General features: G+C 36.8%; 2 protein-coding genes across 4 annotated transcripts in view; both read left to right on the top strand.

The window, feature by feature from the left end:
• Positions 1 to 10911, top strand: part of ATR (ATR checkpoint kinase) — a 102853-nt gene extending 91942 nt beyond the window's left edge. The window contains exons 42-47 of the mRNA XM_007446982.1: positions 627 to 777; positions 3398 to 3554; positions 3670 to 3823; positions 5052 to 5203; positions 9397 to 9502; positions 10738 to 10911. Of these exons, the coding sequence (XP_007447044.1) occupies positions 627 to 777; positions 3398 to 3554; positions 3670 to 3823; positions 5052 to 5203; positions 9397 to 9502; positions 10738 to 10911 (894 nt within the window). The remainder of the gene's footprint in view (positions 1 to 626; positions 778 to 3397; positions 3555 to 3669; positions 3824 to 5051; positions 5204 to 9396; positions 9503 to 10737) is intronic.
• A 1615-nt stretch (positions 10912 to 12526) lies between these two features.
• XRN1 (5'-3' exoribonuclease 1) overlaps positions 12527 to 18431 on the top strand; it is a 93209-nt gene continuing 87304 nt past the window's right edge. For all 3 annotated transcript variants that reach the window (XM_007446951.1, XM_007446949.1, XM_007446950.1), the window contains exon 1: positions 12527 to 12720. In XM_007446951.1, the coding sequence (XP_007447013.1) occupies positions 12646 to 12720 (75 nt within the window). In that variant the 5' untranslated portion in view covers positions 12527 to 12645. The remainder of the gene's footprint in view (positions 12721 to 18431) is intronic.

Raw genomic sequence — 18431 nt, forward strand, 5'->3', positions numbered from 1 at the left:
GGTCAGTGATTGTGCTTTAAAATTTGACAGTTACAATTATAGATGTGTGCTTAGTTTGTTTATTTCATACAGTTCCAGAATTAAACAAAATACTGTTTATCCTTACCTAGTATATTTCAGGATTAATCAGATGAGATGTGTAAAGCTAGGAGATAATTCTTCAAATGAAGCTATAATATTAAACTGTAAGAATAAGATATATGTTTGGGGGATATCATAAAACTCATACTTTTCTGTTCGTGCATTGTTTTAGATAAAATTAAACAGCATTCCCTGCGCCCAAGGACTTACTATTTCAGTAATATCTTAGAAGCGATTTTTAAAGAGTATTTTGTCATTGTTAAATATAGAACTATAACATTTTTGAACCCAGTGTTGTTGTCACATTAATACTGAATAATTAAAAGAAGTACTTACCCAAGGCATTTTTAATGATTTGGAAATAAATTAAGGATATTGTCCCAGTAGTTTTCTGCTCTACCTTTCTGAAGAATTATTCATCTATACTACATAATAAGCTTTTATGGACATTATTTTGCTATGAAATGAACAATCTCCAGATAGGTTTGACATAACATTTAGAAATCTTTAACTTCTAAGTTTATGTGTGGTTTTTTTTTTTATAGTGCTTAAGAAAAGATGCTGAGTCTCGTAGAAGAGAACTTCATATTAGAACTTACGCAGTTATTCCACTGAATGATGAATGTGGGATTATTGAATGGGTTAACAACACTGCTGGCTTGAGACCTATTCTGACCAAACTGTATAAGGAAAAGGGTACTAAAATTAATTCTTACAATATAAGTATGTAATATGGGTATAATAGCTGCTAACATATAATATAGGTATAATGGTTATTATCATTGTACATACTGGGGGTATAAGCCATAGTAAAATTTCTTGGTACTATTGATACATACAGAAGTAGTTAAGTGATTTCTTCTTTCCTTCCTTGCGTTTTAATTCTTTCTCTGTCTTTATCCCAAAAGAATTTGAGGTAGCTTACAAAAATGTATATGAAAATGTGTTTTTCTAGGAGTTACTGGTTAGCAATTCTGAAACTACTTTATGTGTAAACTAGACTTCAGCAAATAAGTAAATACATTGTGGCTAATGAGAGCTAGTTTTTCATATTAGAGAAAGAAAAAGAAAGGGAAAGCTAGAATGAAACCGAAAGTGTTAGATTAGAGTTAGAGTCTCCCACTGGCCAAACCTGGGATAACTTGAGCACCAAAATAAATAATAATAGTATTAGATTATAACCCATGGAATAAAATAGACAGGAGTCCACACTTATGCAAACAAATACTTGAATTAATAAATAAATAAGTAGGAAGGTAGAAACAAGTTCTCCCTCAGAGTAGAATTACAGTGAATTAATGTAGAAGAGATGATGAAAACAGAAAATTGCCAATTAGTAAATATCACAGTAATAATTGTTGCAGGCAGTGATTAGCAATGGCTGCTGAAATTCGTTGGCAAAAGTATGATGGAAAATAGGTTTATTTGCAGAGTCTCAAAGTATCTCTCCACCAGATACTTACTAATTACAAAGGGGAAGAAGTAGTAACTTTACAATGAAGAAACAAAAATATAACAGGTAAGAACTCCTTAAAAATTTCAAGGTAATGAAAGACAAAAACAGAAATTTCCCAGATTCGAGGACATTAAGGAGACATGACAACTGAATGCAGTAAGGGATCCTGAATTGGATCCTGACCCAGAAAAAGGATGATAGTGGGACAGTTGAATAAAGTCTGAAAGTTAGTTAATAATACTATGAAAAAATAATTCCTTGGTTTAGGTAATTGTATTCTGTTATGAAAGAGATGAACACTGACAAAATCTGGGTGATGAATATATGGGAACTCTGTATATTTTTTGCAATTTTTTGTAAGACTAAAATTATTTCAAAATAAAAAGGTTTAAAAATGTTTATGATGCAATACATTAAAAACAAATAGATCAAGTTACTAAAGTAAAAAATATTAGTTCCCTAGGACTGCCATAACACATTACCACAAACTTTTAACAAACAACAGAAATTTACTCTCTCACAGTTGTGGAGACAAGGAGTCTAAAATCACTGTGTCAGTAGGGCCACAATATCTCTCAAGGCCAAAGGGGAGAATCCTTTCTATGCCTTTCTGTAAGTTTCTGGTGTTGCCAGCAATCTTTGACATTCCTTGGCTGTAGATGCTTCACTCCATTCTCTGCCTCTGTCATCACACAGCATTCTCCCTAAGTCTGTATGTCCTTGTTTTCTCTTATAAAAGTATCAGTCATACTATATTAAGGGCTCACTGTAATGACCTCGTCTTAACCTGATTACATGGGCAAAGACCTTATTTTCAAATAAGGTCACATTCACAGGTACAAGGGTTATTTTTTTGACGGATACAATCAACCCATAGCATTAAGTAATATTGATAAATTACTATATTATGGGTATTATGCTAAGTATTTTGTGTATATCAGTTTTTTTTATTATTGTTAACAAGCCTAATTATCACTATTTTATGGACAGTGAAGTAACTTAATCCAAGTTACTAATATGTTGTAGAGCTGAAGTTCAAGCACACTTGAATCTGATTTCAAGGAACTTGCTATTGACTATTTTATTTAAAGATGAAATATTATATAAGTGTTAGTTATTGCTATGGGATTTTTAAAAATATATATTTTTTTTCCATCCTATCATGAACATAGTTGAACTGTGCAACATTTGAGGCTCAAAATCTCTAATCTCAAACTTGTCTATGGAAATTTTAGCTGAACCTTGGGTCCAAAAAGCACCAAACCAAGGTGGGCCTAAAAGGCACTTTATAGACTGGAGTCATGTCAACCATATAATACGAACTCACAAATACATCAGAAGAAAAATTTCTTCTGCTTCCACATATGATTTGAATTGTACAAGATTAGTTTTAAAATCACGTATCCTGTGAATCTTTTAGGCTAGCCTTCACACAGAGTAAATTATTTCAGAGCACCATTGTAGGTTTCTTAGTAATGATTCAGTGTGGACCTATACTGCCTGCTGATTAACAGAGAGATCACTGTAAATTTAGTGAGGGCTGTATCATTTTTACATGCAGGGGCACTATTCACATTGAATTTATTCTGAGTGTTATCTTCTGGTATGTGTGGTCTTACTTGGCACTGATTATCATCAACAAGAGGCCTCACTCTAGATAAGTATTAAGTGAAGATAATGTGTTCATTATTTTCATATAATATCAGAAGAAAGTTTACCTATGCATAATTGAAATGTTTCCATTTATTCTTGCTTTTGAATAAAAGTAGATATTTCCTGTCCTATTTTCACCAAAAAAAAAAAAATTGCCCCTTTTCTCATTTGGCTTGTGTGATTAATGGAAATCACTCTACCTTGCAGGAGTTTATATGACAGGGAAGGAACTTCGCCAGTGTATGCTACCAAAATCGGCAGCTTTGTCTGAAAAACTCAAAGTATTCCAAGAATTTCTCCTGCCCAGGCATCCTCCTGTTTTTCATGAGTGGTTTCTGAGAACATTCCCTGATCCTACATCGTGGTAAGTTACCAAAAATATAATACATTGTTATGGTTAGATTTTTTAAAAAACTATTTTAGATGTATGTGGCCCCATATGATACAAGGATACTTGATAGGCATTGTGTTTCCTTTAGGTACAGTAGCAGATCAGCATACTGCCGTTCCACTGCCGTTATGTCAATGGTTGGTTATATCCTGGGCCTTGGAGACCGTCATGGTGAAAACATTCTCTTTGATTCTTTGACTGGTGAATGTGTACATGTGGATTTCAACTGTCTCTTCAATAAGGTATGTGATATGACTTACTGTAGTTAATTGTATGTTTTCTCCTAATTTCCTTTCCACAACAAATGTTCTTCCTAGACATACCTGTTAGTAGCAGCTTAGTCACAGTTGAGTCACACTGAGAGTTTGTTGACTGGTTTTGATCAGTGGATCCCATAGCCCTCAGTGAAGCAACTTAGGTTGGAGAGAACTCAGAAGAGTCATATAGGAAAACTAGCACTGAACTTGAAGTCCAAAAGCATAGATCCAAGTTCTGACTTATTGGTTCTTGGTTATATGAACATGGGGTGTTCATATAATATATGAACAGTTCATTTTACTGAGACTCAGTTTTAGAGAGACAGAGTAGTTTAATGTGATTGTTTCCAAACCTGGCAGCAGCATCTAAGAATTTTTTTTTTTTTTTAATGCAGATATGTAGGAAACATCACAGGAAATTCAGATTGCGTAGGTCCAGCTGGGGTCTGGGAATAAATTGAGGTCATTCAACTCTCCTTAAGGACCCCCTCCAATTTTCCAATGTTATGATCCTGAAAGGCAGACTAATTATTAAACCCACTTTTTCCTTCATCCTTATTCTCTATGGGTTGCCGTCTGCTATCACAGGAAACCAAGAAAGGTCACAGACCCAACTGAAAACAAATCAAAGATAAACCACTGGTATAGGGGATTCATACAAGAGAGGAATTTAGGGAAACTGACTGGAGGGATGAAAAAGCCCTAGGAAAGGCAGATGTTAGAGAATGGAAGAAAATAAATGAACTGGACTTCATTATATTACATGTTACATTTCCTGTCTCAGGGATTGTGAGCATCTAACACTTGGCTATTTCTTTTCCTGTCCTGTTTTAAAGTGAAAGTCTTAAAGAAAAGAAGAAAATTATGAGAGTATTTTGTTTGTACTTTATACTATTCAAGAAGGACATTAAGGGAGTTAATATAAGGCTAAATATTGAATGTGTAAATATTGCTCTATAATGCTATTCACTTTAGTAATTCAGTGAAAGATGAATCCATCCATCCTCTAGATCTTATCCAAGGAGTTGTGTTTCAGCTCCTCAAAAGCAAAGGTAGAGTCATATGGCTCCTTCAGGATGTAGGCCTCTAACGTAAGTTGCAAATACAAATATTTTGAGGGTATGTTTGCTCTCTCCTAAAAGCTTTAAATTTTTTGCATAAAGATTTTTAAATTCCATCATCTTTACTTTTTAATGAAATGCATTGTTTTAAGGGAGAAACCTTTGAGGTCCCAGAAATTGTTCCATTTCGCATGACTCATAATATGGTTAACGGAATGGGTCCTATGGGAACAGAAGGTCTTTTTCGAAGAGCTTGTGAAGTTACAATGAGGCTGATGCGAGATCAGAGAGAACCTTTAATGAGGTAATCATCTATATTTTGTAAACAGTAGTAACTTTGCATGTGATTATTGGTTTCTAAGTTGTTTTCTTTATATAGAGCTACTTTATACTGGTTGAAGTAGATGTGTTTTTTTGTTTGTTTTTTTTTTTTTTTGCATTATGTGGGCCTCTCACTGTTGTGGCCTCTCCCATTGTGGAGCACAGGCTCTGGACGCGCAGGCTCAACAGCCGTGGCTCACAGGCCCAGCCGCTCCGCGGCATGTGGGATGTTCCCGGACCAGGGCATGAACCCTTGTCCCCTGCATCGGCAGGCGGATTCTCAACCACTGCACCACCAGGGAAGCCCTGGAGTAGATGTTTTTTAATAATAGCTTTTATTAAGATATATTTTACATACCATAAAATTTAGTCTTTTTTTTTTTCTTAATTTATTTTTGGCTGCATTGGGTTTTCTTTGCTGCTTTCTCTAGTTACGGCAAGCAGGGGCTACTCTTCCTTGCAGTGCGTGGGCTTCTCATTGTAGTGGCTTCTCTTTGTTGCGGAGCACAGGCTCTAGGCACACGGGCTTCTGTAGTTGTAGCATGCAGGCTCAGTAGTTGTGGCTCGCAGGCTCTAGAGCACAGGCTAAGTAGTTGTGGCGCACGGGCTTAGTTGCTCCATGGCATGTGGGATCTTCCCAGACCAGGGCTCGAACCCGTGTCCCCTGCATTGGCAGGCGGATTCTTAACCACTACATTGCCAGGGAAGTCCAAAATTTGGTCTTTTAATATACATACTACGGTGGTTTTAGTATATTCACAAGATTGTGTGACCATCGCTGCTATCTAATTATGAAACATTTTCATCACCTCCAAAAGAAATTAGCAGTCACTCCCTAACTCTACTCCCCACCATCTCCTAGCAACCACGAATCTCTTTCTGTCTCTATAGATTTGCCTATTCTGGATATTTCATATATAAGTAGAATTATACAACATGTGGCCTTTAGTGTCTGTCTTCTTTCAGTAGCATGATGTTTTTAAGGTTTATCTATGCTCTAGCATGTATCAGTACTTCATTCTTTTTTATTGTCAAATAATATTCTATTATATGGATATACCACCTTTTGTTTATCCATTCATCAGGTAATGGACATTTGGGATTGTTTTGGCTATTGTGAATAGTGTAGCTGTGAACATCTGCGTACAGGTTTTATGTGGATATATGTTTTCAGTTCTCTTGGTTATACCTATGAGTAGGATTCTGGATATGTTAACTCTAAGCTTAACATTTTGAGGAACTTTCAAACTGTTTTCCAAAGCAGATGTAATATGTTATAGTCCCACTAGCAATGTCTAAGTGTTCCAATTTCTCCACATCCTTACCAAAACTTGTTATTGTCTATCTATATTATTTTATCCATCTTGCTGGGTATGAAATTGTATCTAGTTGTTTTCATTTGCATTTCCCTAATGACCAGTTATGTTAAGCATCTTTACATGCTTATTGGTCACTTGCATAACTTCTTTGGACGACTGTCTATTTAAATCCTTTGCCCGTTTTTTTTAATTGGATTATTTGTCTTTTTTCTTAACATCTTTATTGGAGTATAATTGCTTTACAATGGTGTGCTAGTTTCTGCTGTATAACAAAGTGAATCAGCTATACATATATATTTATCCCCATTTCTCCTTCCTCTGGCGTCTCCCTCCGACCCTCCCTACCCCACCCCTCTAGGTGGACACAAAGCACCAAGCTGATCTCCCTGTGCCATGCAGCCACTTTCCACTAGCTATCTATTTTACATTTGGTAGTGTATATATGTCCATGCCACGCTCTCACTTCATCCCAGATTACCCTTCCGCCTCCCCATGTCCTCAAGTCCATTCTCTACATCTGCATCTTTATTCCTGTCCTGCCCCTAGTTTCTTCAGAACATTTTTTTTTAGATATGTGTTAACATACGATATTTGTTTTTCTCTTTCTGACTTACTTCACTCTGTATGACAGTCTCTAGGTCCATCCACCTCACTGCAAATAACTCAATTTTGTTTCTTTTTATGCCTGAGTAATATTCCATTGTATATATGTGCCACATCTTCTTTATCCATTCATCCGATGATGGACACTTAGGTTGTTTCCATGTCCTGGTTATTGTAAATACTGCTGCAATGAACATTATGGTACATGACTCTTTTTGAATTATGGTTTTCTCAGGGTATATGCCCAGTAGTGGGATTGCTGGGTTGTATGGTAGTTCTATTTTTAGTTTTATAAGGAACCTCCATACTGTTCTCCATAGTGGCTGTATCAATTTACATTCCCACCAACAGTGCAAGAGGGTTCCCTTTTCTCCACACCCTCTCCAGCATTTATCATTTGTAGATTTTTTGATGATGGCCATTCTGACTGGTGTGAGATGATATCTCATTGTAGTTCTGATTTGCATTTCTCTAACGATTAATGATGTTGAGCATTCTTTCACATGTTTGCTGGCAATCAGTATATCTTCTTTGGAGAAATGTGTATTTATATCTTCTGCCCATTTTTGGATTGGGTTGTTTGTTTTTTTGATATTGCGCTTCATGAGCTGCTTGTAAATTTTGGAGATTAATCCTTTGCCAGTTGCTTCGTTTGCAAATATTTTCTCCCATTCTGAGGGTCGTCTTTTGGTCTTGTTTATGGTTTCCTTTGCTGTGCAAAAGCTTTTAAGTTTCATTAGATCCCATTTGTTTATTTTTGTTTTTATTTCCATTTCTCTAGGAGGTGGGTCAGAAAGGATCTTGCTGTGATTTATGTCATAGAGTGTTCTGCCTATGTTTTCCTCTAAGAGTTTGATAGTGTCTGGCCTTACATTTAGGTCTTTAATCCATTTTGAGTTTATTTTTGTGTATGGTGTTAGGGAGTGTTCTAATTTCATTCTTTTACATGTAGCTGTCCAGTTTTCCTAGCACCACTTACTGAAGAGGCTGTCTTTTCTCCATTGTATATTCTTGCCTCCTTTATGAAAAATAAGGTAACCATATGTGCCTGGGTTTATCTCTGGGCTTTCTACCCTGTTCCACTGATCTGTATTTCTGTTTTTGCCAGCACCATTTTTGAAGAGATTATTTTTCTCTATTTAATTGTCTTGACATTTCTGTTGAAAATCAATTGACCATACATGTAAGGGTGTATTTCTAGATTCTCAGTTTTATTTCATTGATCTGTATGTCTAACCTTATGCCAATAGCACATTCTCCTGATTACTATAGCTTTGTAGTATGTTTTGAAGTCAGGAAGTGTGAATCCTCTGACTTTTTTTTTCTTTTTCAAGACCATTTGACTGTTATGAGTCTCTTGCATTTCCATATGCATTTTAAGATCATCTTGCCAATTTCTGCAAAGGCCAGCCTGGATTTTGATAGGAATGGCATTGAATCTGTAAATCAATTTAGGGAGTATTGCCATCTTAAGTCTTTTGATCCATGAACATAGGATATCTTTCCATTTATTTGTCTTCTTCAATTTCTTTCAACAACGTTTTATAAGTTTTCGTTTGCAAATCTTGTATTTAACTTTTTAAAAATGTGTTCCTAAGTATTTCTAAATGGAATTTTTTTTCTTAATTTGATGTTTGGATTGTTCATTGCTAGTGTATAGAAATATAACTAAATTTGTGTATTGATCTTGTATCCTGCAACCTTACTGAACTCATTTGTTAGTTGTCATAGTTGTTTTTGCAGATACCTTAAGATTTTTTCTCTACAACAACAGGTCACCTGTAGATAGGGATAGTTTTACTTTTTCTAATCTAATCTCAGTGCCTTTTCTTTTTCTTGCCTAATTGCCCTAGCTAGATCAATGTCAAATGGCCATGGTGAGACATCTACATCCTTGTCTTGTTCCTAATCTTAGGGGTGAAGAAGACAGTCTTTTACCATTAAATATGATGTTAGCTGTGGGAAGTAGTTTTTCGAAAGGACATTTAAAGCTCACTTATTCACTTTTTTATTTAAAACCTGTCTACCAGGCATTATGGTAGAATACATTGGATAGTTAGAGGTAGGCAAAGGCAAGTTCTCTGAAGGAGGAAGCATAGCATTTTCTAAAATGGTAGTAATGTGTTTTGTAAGAGTATTACCATTAGCTTCTCATCCTTCAGTAGTTATCCTTCACCTAAGTGTTGACTTTAATGAGAGTTCTTTTTACAAAGATAATATTGTATTATTACCATAATATTTGTTTCCATTTTAGTGTCTTAAAGACTTTTCTACATGATCCTCTTGTGGAATGGAGTAAACCAGTGAAAGGGCATTCCAAAGCACCACTGAATGAAACAGGGGAAGTTGTCAATGAAAAGGTTAGTAGAAGGTGTAGCTTGATATGAACTGATATTGTATATCTCTACAAATGGGAACTAATTCTAAATACTGTCAGTGACTGACCATTGAATACTCTGAAATTTAGTTCTCTATCTAATATGACAATGCCATAAGTTTTCTTTATTGTCATTACTAATGTTAACATTCTTATCATTAGTATAATAAAAACAGAGTTCAACATGCTTGTTTAACCATAAACAAATCACAGTTATGATATAGAGTGGGAAAAACTTGAACACAAATTGCCTGAATTTATAGAGCAGCAGGTCTCAGCTTCAATATGTAGAACTCTTTACTAACATAGTAGTCGCTTGTCCCTTGATTTCCATGGGGGATAGGTTCCAGGACCCCCCTGTGGATACCAAAATCCTGGAATGCTCAACTCCTGTATATAAGATGCTGTAGGATTTGTATATAACCTGTGTATATTGTCCCATATACTTTAAGTCATCTCTAGATTACTTACAATACCTAGTACAATGTAAATACCATGTAAATAGTTGTAAATACAGTGTAAATGCTATGTAAATAGTTGCTGGTGCATGGCAAATTGAAGTTTTCCTTTTTGGAACTTCATGGAATTTTTTTCCCCTGAATATTTTCAGTCCGTGGTTTGTTGAATCATTGGCTGCAGAGAGCTGACTGTATTAGTCGAATCCTCAAATTTTCCAGATAGTTATTTTAAATAAGTTAGAATAGATTTGAGGATTGTTTTTCTAATTACATCATTCTCACTTTTGCATTCTGATATGCTTTCTTGATTGAGAAAAATATGTAGAATTCCAAGTAGTTCACTTAGAACTCCCATTTGCATATAACATAATCTAAACATTAGGCATTAGAGTATTGTTGCTGTTATTAGAATACTAATGTTCAAATGTTTAAGTCCTAAACACTTTTCAGAGTAGATTTTTTTATATTATTATTTTTCTAGACTCCTAACATGGAAGAGATTCCCTGGTATTTCAGAGTCCTGAAAAATGTCCAAACAGTTGATGTTAGATCAACATTGCAAGCCTCGAGATCAGTATCTCAAGTTATTGTATTTGTTTCATTGCTTCTCTCCTTTGTCTGCATTTGCTCTTACAAAAGGGGTAATGATCAGTAAAATGGCATTAATATTTGTTAGATAAAAGAAAGGCAGTAATTCCAAATTATAAACATCTACATGTCATTGGGTCCTTAGTCCTTATGATTTTCAATTTCTTTTTAGGCCAAAACCCATGTTCTTGACATTGAGCAGAGACTACAAGGTGTAATCAAGACCCGAAATAGAGTGACAGGACTGCCATTATCTATTGAAGGACATGTGCATTACCTTATACAAGAAGCAACTGATGAAAACTTGCTATGCCAGATGTACCTTGGTTGGACCCCATATATGTGAAATGGAGTTACTTCAAAGAATATGTTAATAATCTAAAATTAATGCACTTGGATCATTAATCTGTGGTTGTATCTATTTAATTCCAAAGTACAACATATGTTTATGTTCTCACAGTAAGTGGTATTTCTCCCTGATTGTTAATATTTAAAATAATATATGTTGTTAAGAAATAAACTGCTTTCTTAACATATACTGTGTATAACTGGAGAAATGGAATATCATATGTTCTTATGCTCTTAAGAAGATGTATTTGCGAGAAACAAGCCAGCCTAATTTCATTTTACAACTTTCGTTGATTTTAAGTACTTACATAAGGATTCATTTGAACAAAAAAACCATATTGAATAAATACTGTAGACAAAGCACGGATCGCCTTCCGTCTCGGAACTGTCTAGTAAGAGAGATGTAAACATAGCACATCATTAAGTTCACTTAGTAATAGTCTTTTTGTATTTGTTGAAAATGTGATAGGGAAAAAAATTAGCCAGTTAACATGAATATGAAAACTATATAAACATTCTGTAATTTTAAAGATGCTGCCATACACTTTTAGTGTACCAGAATGCAGAATCCAGTGGTTGGGGGAAACAGCATCACTTAAAATTTCATGAGGTTTTATAATCTAAAAACTTTTAACGTTAAATTTCGGGGTACATTTTATTGCAGAAGATTTAAAATAATTCCAAAGCAAAGAAGTTATTACATACAAATAAATGAAAACATAATTTTTGTAACAATTTCACTTAAGTTTATCTTACAAAATTCTGCCTTTTTGTACAGTTGAAGTGTGATGGGGGAAAATATAATAACCCAAGAGGTATAAATGTGAAAACTAAACGTATACTTTCCTATCGAAGGCCTAATAATGTTAAGAGTTAAGGAGGAAGCTGGGTGGAGGGGAGTTAGGAAATCAGTTTACGCAAATAATTTGGAAAAGAACTTTTTTTTTTTTTTTTTTTTTTTTTATTTTTATGGTTGTGTTGGGTCTTCGTTTCTGTGCAAGGGCTTTCTCCAGTTGCGGTAAGTGGGGGCCACTCCTCATCGCGGGGCGCGGGCCTCTCACTATCTCGGCCTCTCTTGTTGCGGAGCACAGGCTCCAGACGCGCAGGCTCAGTAATTATGGCTCACGGGACTAGTTGCTCCGCGGCATGTGGGATCCTCCCAGACCAGGGCTCGAACCCGTGTCCCCTGCATTGGCAGGTGGACTCTCAACCACTGCGCCACCAGGGAAGCCCCGAAAAGAACGTTTTTAAGAGAAATTTTTGTTGTATCCTGAAAGAAAAAATTTCCGCTCACAAAACAAACTAAACCAAATCATCAGACCTTTCCAAATCTGTGTTGAAAAACAGAGATTAGTAATCCCAGAAGACGGAAGCAGCCAGGACTCTTCCAGTCGTCTCGTGAGATTTTCACCCCCTTCCAAATCCACTTAACAGCGCTCAGGTCTGTCAACTGACATTTTCAGAACTGGATTTTACACACGCGTTCAAAAATGCCTGGGCGCTCTTAAATGTTACCAGGCAGCTCCGCTGCAGCGAGTTCGGGCCGGGGCTAGAGCCCCGCCCCGGAGATGCGATCTCGAAGCCGGCCGCTCTAGGCCCGGCGGCCGCTCTCTATGGTTGGGCGGGCGGTGTGTTGTCATCTGCGGAGCGACGGCCGGAGGCGGCGGCGTAGGCCCCGGCGGGGCGTTTGGTTTCGGTTTGGCCCTGACTTGAGTTAGTACTGACGGTCGAAATGGGAGTCCCCAAGTTTTATCGATGGATCTCGGAGCGGTATCCCTGCCTCAGCGAAGTGGTGAAGGAGCATCAGGTGGGTGAGCAAGGGGGCAGAGGCCCAGAAGGCGGAGGACCCGGGGCTCGGCGGCCCTTTCTCCACCCTGGGACGGGGGTCTCCGCCGCCTCCTTCTGCTCGTCGTCAGCTGGCTGAGTGGCGAAGGGAGGGGAGCAGAACGTTTGAGAACACCCTGGTGATCTGAGTGGGGGCGAAGACGCAAGTCGCTCTCCTGTGGGCAGAGCGGCGGGGATGCTGCTGTTCCGACAGCTCCTGCCCGGGCCGGGCCTGCCGCGACTTCGCAATCAAGTCCCGGGGAGGAGCGCTTTCGGGAGTGCTTCCCTTTCCTCCCCAGGGAGCTGCAGGTTTCGTTTTTCTTTTTGGAGGTGGGATGGTTGTCCTCCTAGGACCTTCCCCCAATCCCCAGCCAGAGCAACAGGCCCACGTACAAGCAATAATACCGGCCTCCGCAGTTGAATCCCCTTGTTTACTTTACCTTATCTAGAGCTGCATCCCGCCCTACCCCCAACGCGTAGACTTTTTGACGTGGCTGATGGTTCATATTTATGATACAGTTCGTTACTCTTTTTCTATTACCCCAAGGACGGTACCAATCCCCTGTTCCAAAAGAAATAAAAATACATTTGGACGGGGCCGGGGCAGTTATTTGGAGGCTTCATTGGGTGCATGTGTGCGTGTGCGCGCGTGCGGGCGCGCGCGCGCATGTGTGTGTTTGTGAAAGAGAGAAGGGGGAGAGAGGGCGGAAGGAGATGGGGGAGGAAGGAGACGTGGGGTGAACGGAGAGAGAAACAGATTGTTAGAGCACTAATACTAGGAATAGTAATATTCGGTATATAATGACCCCAGGGCAACGTTTATGTGCAGTCTTCAAAAATGTAGTTTAGGTATTGGAACTGCAGAAAAAAATAGTAAGCAGTCTATTAGGTAAACTGGACTTTGGGTCTAGTGTTTGTCACATTTAATGGTTTTGGTAGCTCTTTTGCGCATTTTATATTTTACAGAAAAAAAGTCATTTTTGTCTCCGAATGGAGGCATGGGTTCAAATCCCACTTCTCACACACACACACACACACACACAGTCATTTTTGAAATTTGTACAACGAATTGAGTTAGTTGAGATGGATAGCATTGTATTAACGTGGAGGGAAATAATACAGTGAACACCATCATGCTGTCTATTAAATTATGGTTTATTATTTTTAAAAAGTACTGTAAGCATGAAGATGGGGTTAAACTTCTGGAAAGGATTCTTTGTTGTTGGATTCCAGTCAGGTTTGGTATATGAGGAAAAGCTTACCCAAAATTCCAGAATGGTGGTTTGTCTTTAATTTATTTGAAGCATGGGTTGAATTAGATTTAGGGAAACATTTCTTTCCAGAGAAGAGGATAAAAATGGTGACAACTAACTTAGGCTTTTCCTGGATCCTTCACTCAAATATTTGAGTACCTGCCATGCATCAGGCACTTTATCTCTAAATTGAAAAATTCAGACTAACTTGACAATGCACAATCTGTTCAGTAATATTTTTACTCTGTACTCTTTGGCACAGAATTTGGTTTGGTGTAAGGATCTTGGATTTTCTCCATCTTGAGGAATTTTGTTACTGAACAAAAATAATGGCTTTAAGGCAGTTTTATGACACGAACACTAACAATAGGTTTAAAACTTGGTTCATCAAAGTGATGTCTTTCAAAAAGCAATCACCAGCTACTCTCTCAAGCAGTACTTAAAAGATGGTAGTTCCTAAGTCACAGCAGTTCAAAAGCTAGTCCTTGGGGGAAGGGACTGGATGGAGGGGTGGGTTCTGGGAAGATGGTGGCAGTGGTGACATAGAATAGTTTTTGGTTTCTCTGAATCCTCATTTGAAAACAGAAAGAGAAAATAGATAGCTAAATTTAAAATCCATAGAACAATTACAACAAAACCATGTGACAGGGTATCCCCATGAACCCCAAGGTACAATTTGGTGGGGACAGACTACCGATAGCCTCTAGACCCAGTTGGTATTGGCATGTGTGCAAGAGGAAGAAGGAGAAATGGGGCAACATTTGATGAACCTGAGAGCAGAACTCCAGAATATTCACTAAGACTCCACAGGCCTATTAGATAGCAGTAGCTGTAACTGGGGGGTTTTAAAGGGCAGGAGCAGTCTAACTCCTGTGAACCCTCAAAACTGACTTGGCAAGGTACCATTCTAAAGCAGAGCCCACCCTAAGGAGAAACTGCTGGGAGTGACATAAAATTTTATCAGGAAGGGGACAAGAGAAATAAGAAGGTCAAGATAAAAGTGAGGGAGGGTTACAGAGTCAAGAAATCTTAGAAAACAAACCAGGCAAGCCACCATATTTTTTAATACTACCCCAAAATAGCAGAAGAGGGAGCTTTGTAAAGTTAAAGCTTTCCTGAACCCCTTCTCATTCCGAAAGTTCAGGAAAATTAAGTTTACATAAAAATGAATGATAGAAAAGTGTCAAGGTCAAATAGTATACAAAGTTATTATGGGGGAAAAGGGGAACAAAATAATATTCATACAGACAATAAAAGCTTGCAATAGAAACATGCACACATAACAGACCAAAACTATAACCTACTATTTCAGAATGAGCTAAAGGCACTAAGAAAATAAGACATGAAAGAACAACATATATCAGTTACAAAAACTCAGGAATAAGGTGACAGAACCTAAAGAAAATTAGACATAAATGGCAAAATCACGTCAGAAGTGAAGCCTAAAGTAGTAGCAAGGCAAAAACAAATGATGCCATAAGAAAAAAATAGAAGGTGGAAATAAGAGAAAATTTTAAAAGATAAAAAGGTTCAAAGCAATATAACAGAACAAATACTAAAACTATAATTAAAGAAACCTTTCCTGAAATTTAAAAAAAAAAGTTGAAGCCATGTTAAAAGAATATACCATATACCCAAGAATATTGACTCAGATGACCAACATCAAGACATGTTCTAGTTAAATTCATGAAAGAAAAAGAGAAAAAAGCTTTCGTCACCTACAAGAAAAGAACATATGACTTGTAAGGGAAAGAAAATCAGGTTCCCGTCATAGTTTTTCACAGTAGTGCTTTATGCCAGAAGAAAATGGAGTAACATAAAGATACTCGACTGACTTTTAAGTGTAAACGATAAGCTGGTCAAATAATCAGTGTAGGAGAAGTCAGGCAATGTTGTTCCTTTGAGCACTTTCTTGAGGAATCTGCTAGAGAATGAGCTTCAGACAATCAAAAGGACTGGGGAAATATCAACATAAATACCAGTGGTGAACATTAAATATAATTTCTGTAGAACAAAAACAAAATAAGAGTGAAGAGAGAGTTTAGTATATGATGGCTCTGTGTTCTGACAATGTTTAGATAGCACAACTATAAAATAAATGGGAGTAAGAGAGAATGGGGAAAAGTTATGCAAAAAAAATTATATTACCATTAATCATATTAGTGGTAATATTAATATTGTTTTTCTGAAATTCGTGTGTGTGATGTGATAAATACCTAATTAAAGGGTATTTTATTTTATTTATTTATTTATTTTATTTATTTTATTTTTTTGCGGTACGCGGGCCTCTCACTGTTGTGGCCTCTCCCGTTGCGGAGCATAGGCTCCGGACGCGCAGGCTCAGCGGCCATGGCTCACGGGCCCAGCCGCTCCGTGGCATGTGGGATCTTCCCGGACCGGGGCATGAACCCGTGTCCCCTGCATCGGCAGGCGGACCCTCAATCAGTGCGCCACCAGGGAAGCCCCACAGCTCCCAATTTTGAAAACCTTTCCTGTACCACTGGGTAACCAAGAGGCAGAATGATCCCCTTTATAAAAGTATTACAATTAAAAAAAGAAGTGATAGAATATCACCATTTTGCAACCTCAAATAAGTTAATAGAAATAGGCATTAAGCACCAATGGATGGTAATATTAGAAAAAAGAAAGAAAGGTGACACAAACAAATAGTAGAGCTTAACTCTATTCCTATTTTAGAGAATTCTTGACATGGATAGTGTATACAAGACATATTGGTGTTTGAATGTGTACACACCTAGAACTATTTTTGATGCCTAGTTGAAGTGGTCCAGTAGTTTGGTAGAAGTATATTATGACTATAAAATTATAGTTATTTCATAAAATTTTAGTTATTTCATAAATCTGTATTGAATATAAAAATTATGTACCATAGGATCGAAACATATAGAGATACATAATATTTTGTGCAGTTTTATCTTACTGTTAGCATATTTTTTGTTCAGTGAAGGCTTGGGAGTGTAAGGAGTTAAGTAATAAGTAAATAGGGAGAAAGAGAGGAAGGAAAGGAGAGGGAGGAGAGATGAAACCAAGCAAAACATTATTTTTTTAAAAAAGCACTTTCCTTAAAGTTGAGGACAATAGACTAGACCAGAATGTGGAAATTACAGAAAGATTATAAAATACCAAACAAACAAAAAACAAAGCCTAATACAGAAAATCCAAGGGGAAGTTGCACGTCTACTATATGCTTACTCAATGTCCTAGGTTACTGGAGGTAGATGGGGGAAAAGAATTAAACCCTCTGACCAATAACATTTACCATTCTAAGAAACCACAGATTGCCCATACACTATGGTCCAGTTTCTATGCAGATACATATGTAGATAAATATTTTCAATAAGTGGGATAATAATTTACCTGCTGTTTTATAACCTACTTTTGTCATTTGACCATATTATTATGTACATTATCCCATGCCAAATATGAATCTATATTATAATTTGTAATTGCTTTGTAGTATTCCCTTGTGTGGATGTACCATTATTAATTTTCTTTATTATTAGGCATTGTTTTCATTTTTTATCTTTTTTTTAACTTTTTATTTTATATTGGAGTATAGTTGATTAACAATGTTGTGTTAGTTTCAGGTGTACAGCAAAGCGATTCAGTTACACATATATTGACATGTATCCTTTTTCAAATTCTTTTCCCATTTAAGTTGTTACATAATTTTTTATCTTTTCCGAACAATACTGCCATGAATAATCTTGTACTTATGTCTTTGTGCACATTTCTGATTATTTCTCAGGATAAATTTCCAATAGTAGAAGTCCTGGGTCACAGATGTGCACATACACACACACACACACACACACACACACACACAAAAGATGTGCACACCTCAAATTTTGATATATATTTTCATATTAGTTACACCAGTTTATATTCCCATCCCAGACTGTTGGGTATATGTCTATGCCACCTCTCTCCTTTTTAGCCCTGTGATTTTCCTCTAATATAAATTGGGGAATCTAAATACCTCTCTTTTAAGATTGTTACCATAATTAAGTGAGAGAATGAATGTAAGTGTTTAGCCCAATGTTTGGCACCTAATAAGTGCTTAATAAATGCCAGCTATTGCTTTTAATAACATGAAATATGCATTTCTCCAAATCCTTACCAATATTGGGTAACATCCATCTTTCTAATCTTTGCTAACATGTTGGGGAAAATGATGTATCATTTTAATTAGAAATTTGGGAATGTTGAACATTTTTTTCATATCATTTAGACTTTTGTGTTTCTTCTTTTGAATTGCTTTGCATTTTCCATACTTACTTTTAACATATGCTCTTTTTCTTACTTGATATTTGAGGGTTGTTTTGTACATTAGAAATGTTGACTTGGTCCTAATTTGCAAGTATTTTCCTGCATTTTGTCATTTTCAGTTGGGCTTGTTTATGGCACTATTTTTTCCCTA

This window comes from Lipotes vexillifer, unplaced genomic scaffold (assembly GCF_000442215.2).
Source record: "Lipotes vexillifer unplaced genomic scaffold, Lipotes_vexillifer_v1.1 scaffold40, whole genome shotgun sequence".
In the NCBI taxonomy this organism is placed as follows: Eukaryota; Metazoa; Chordata; class Mammalia; order Artiodactyla; family Lipotidae; genus Lipotes; species Lipotes vexillifer.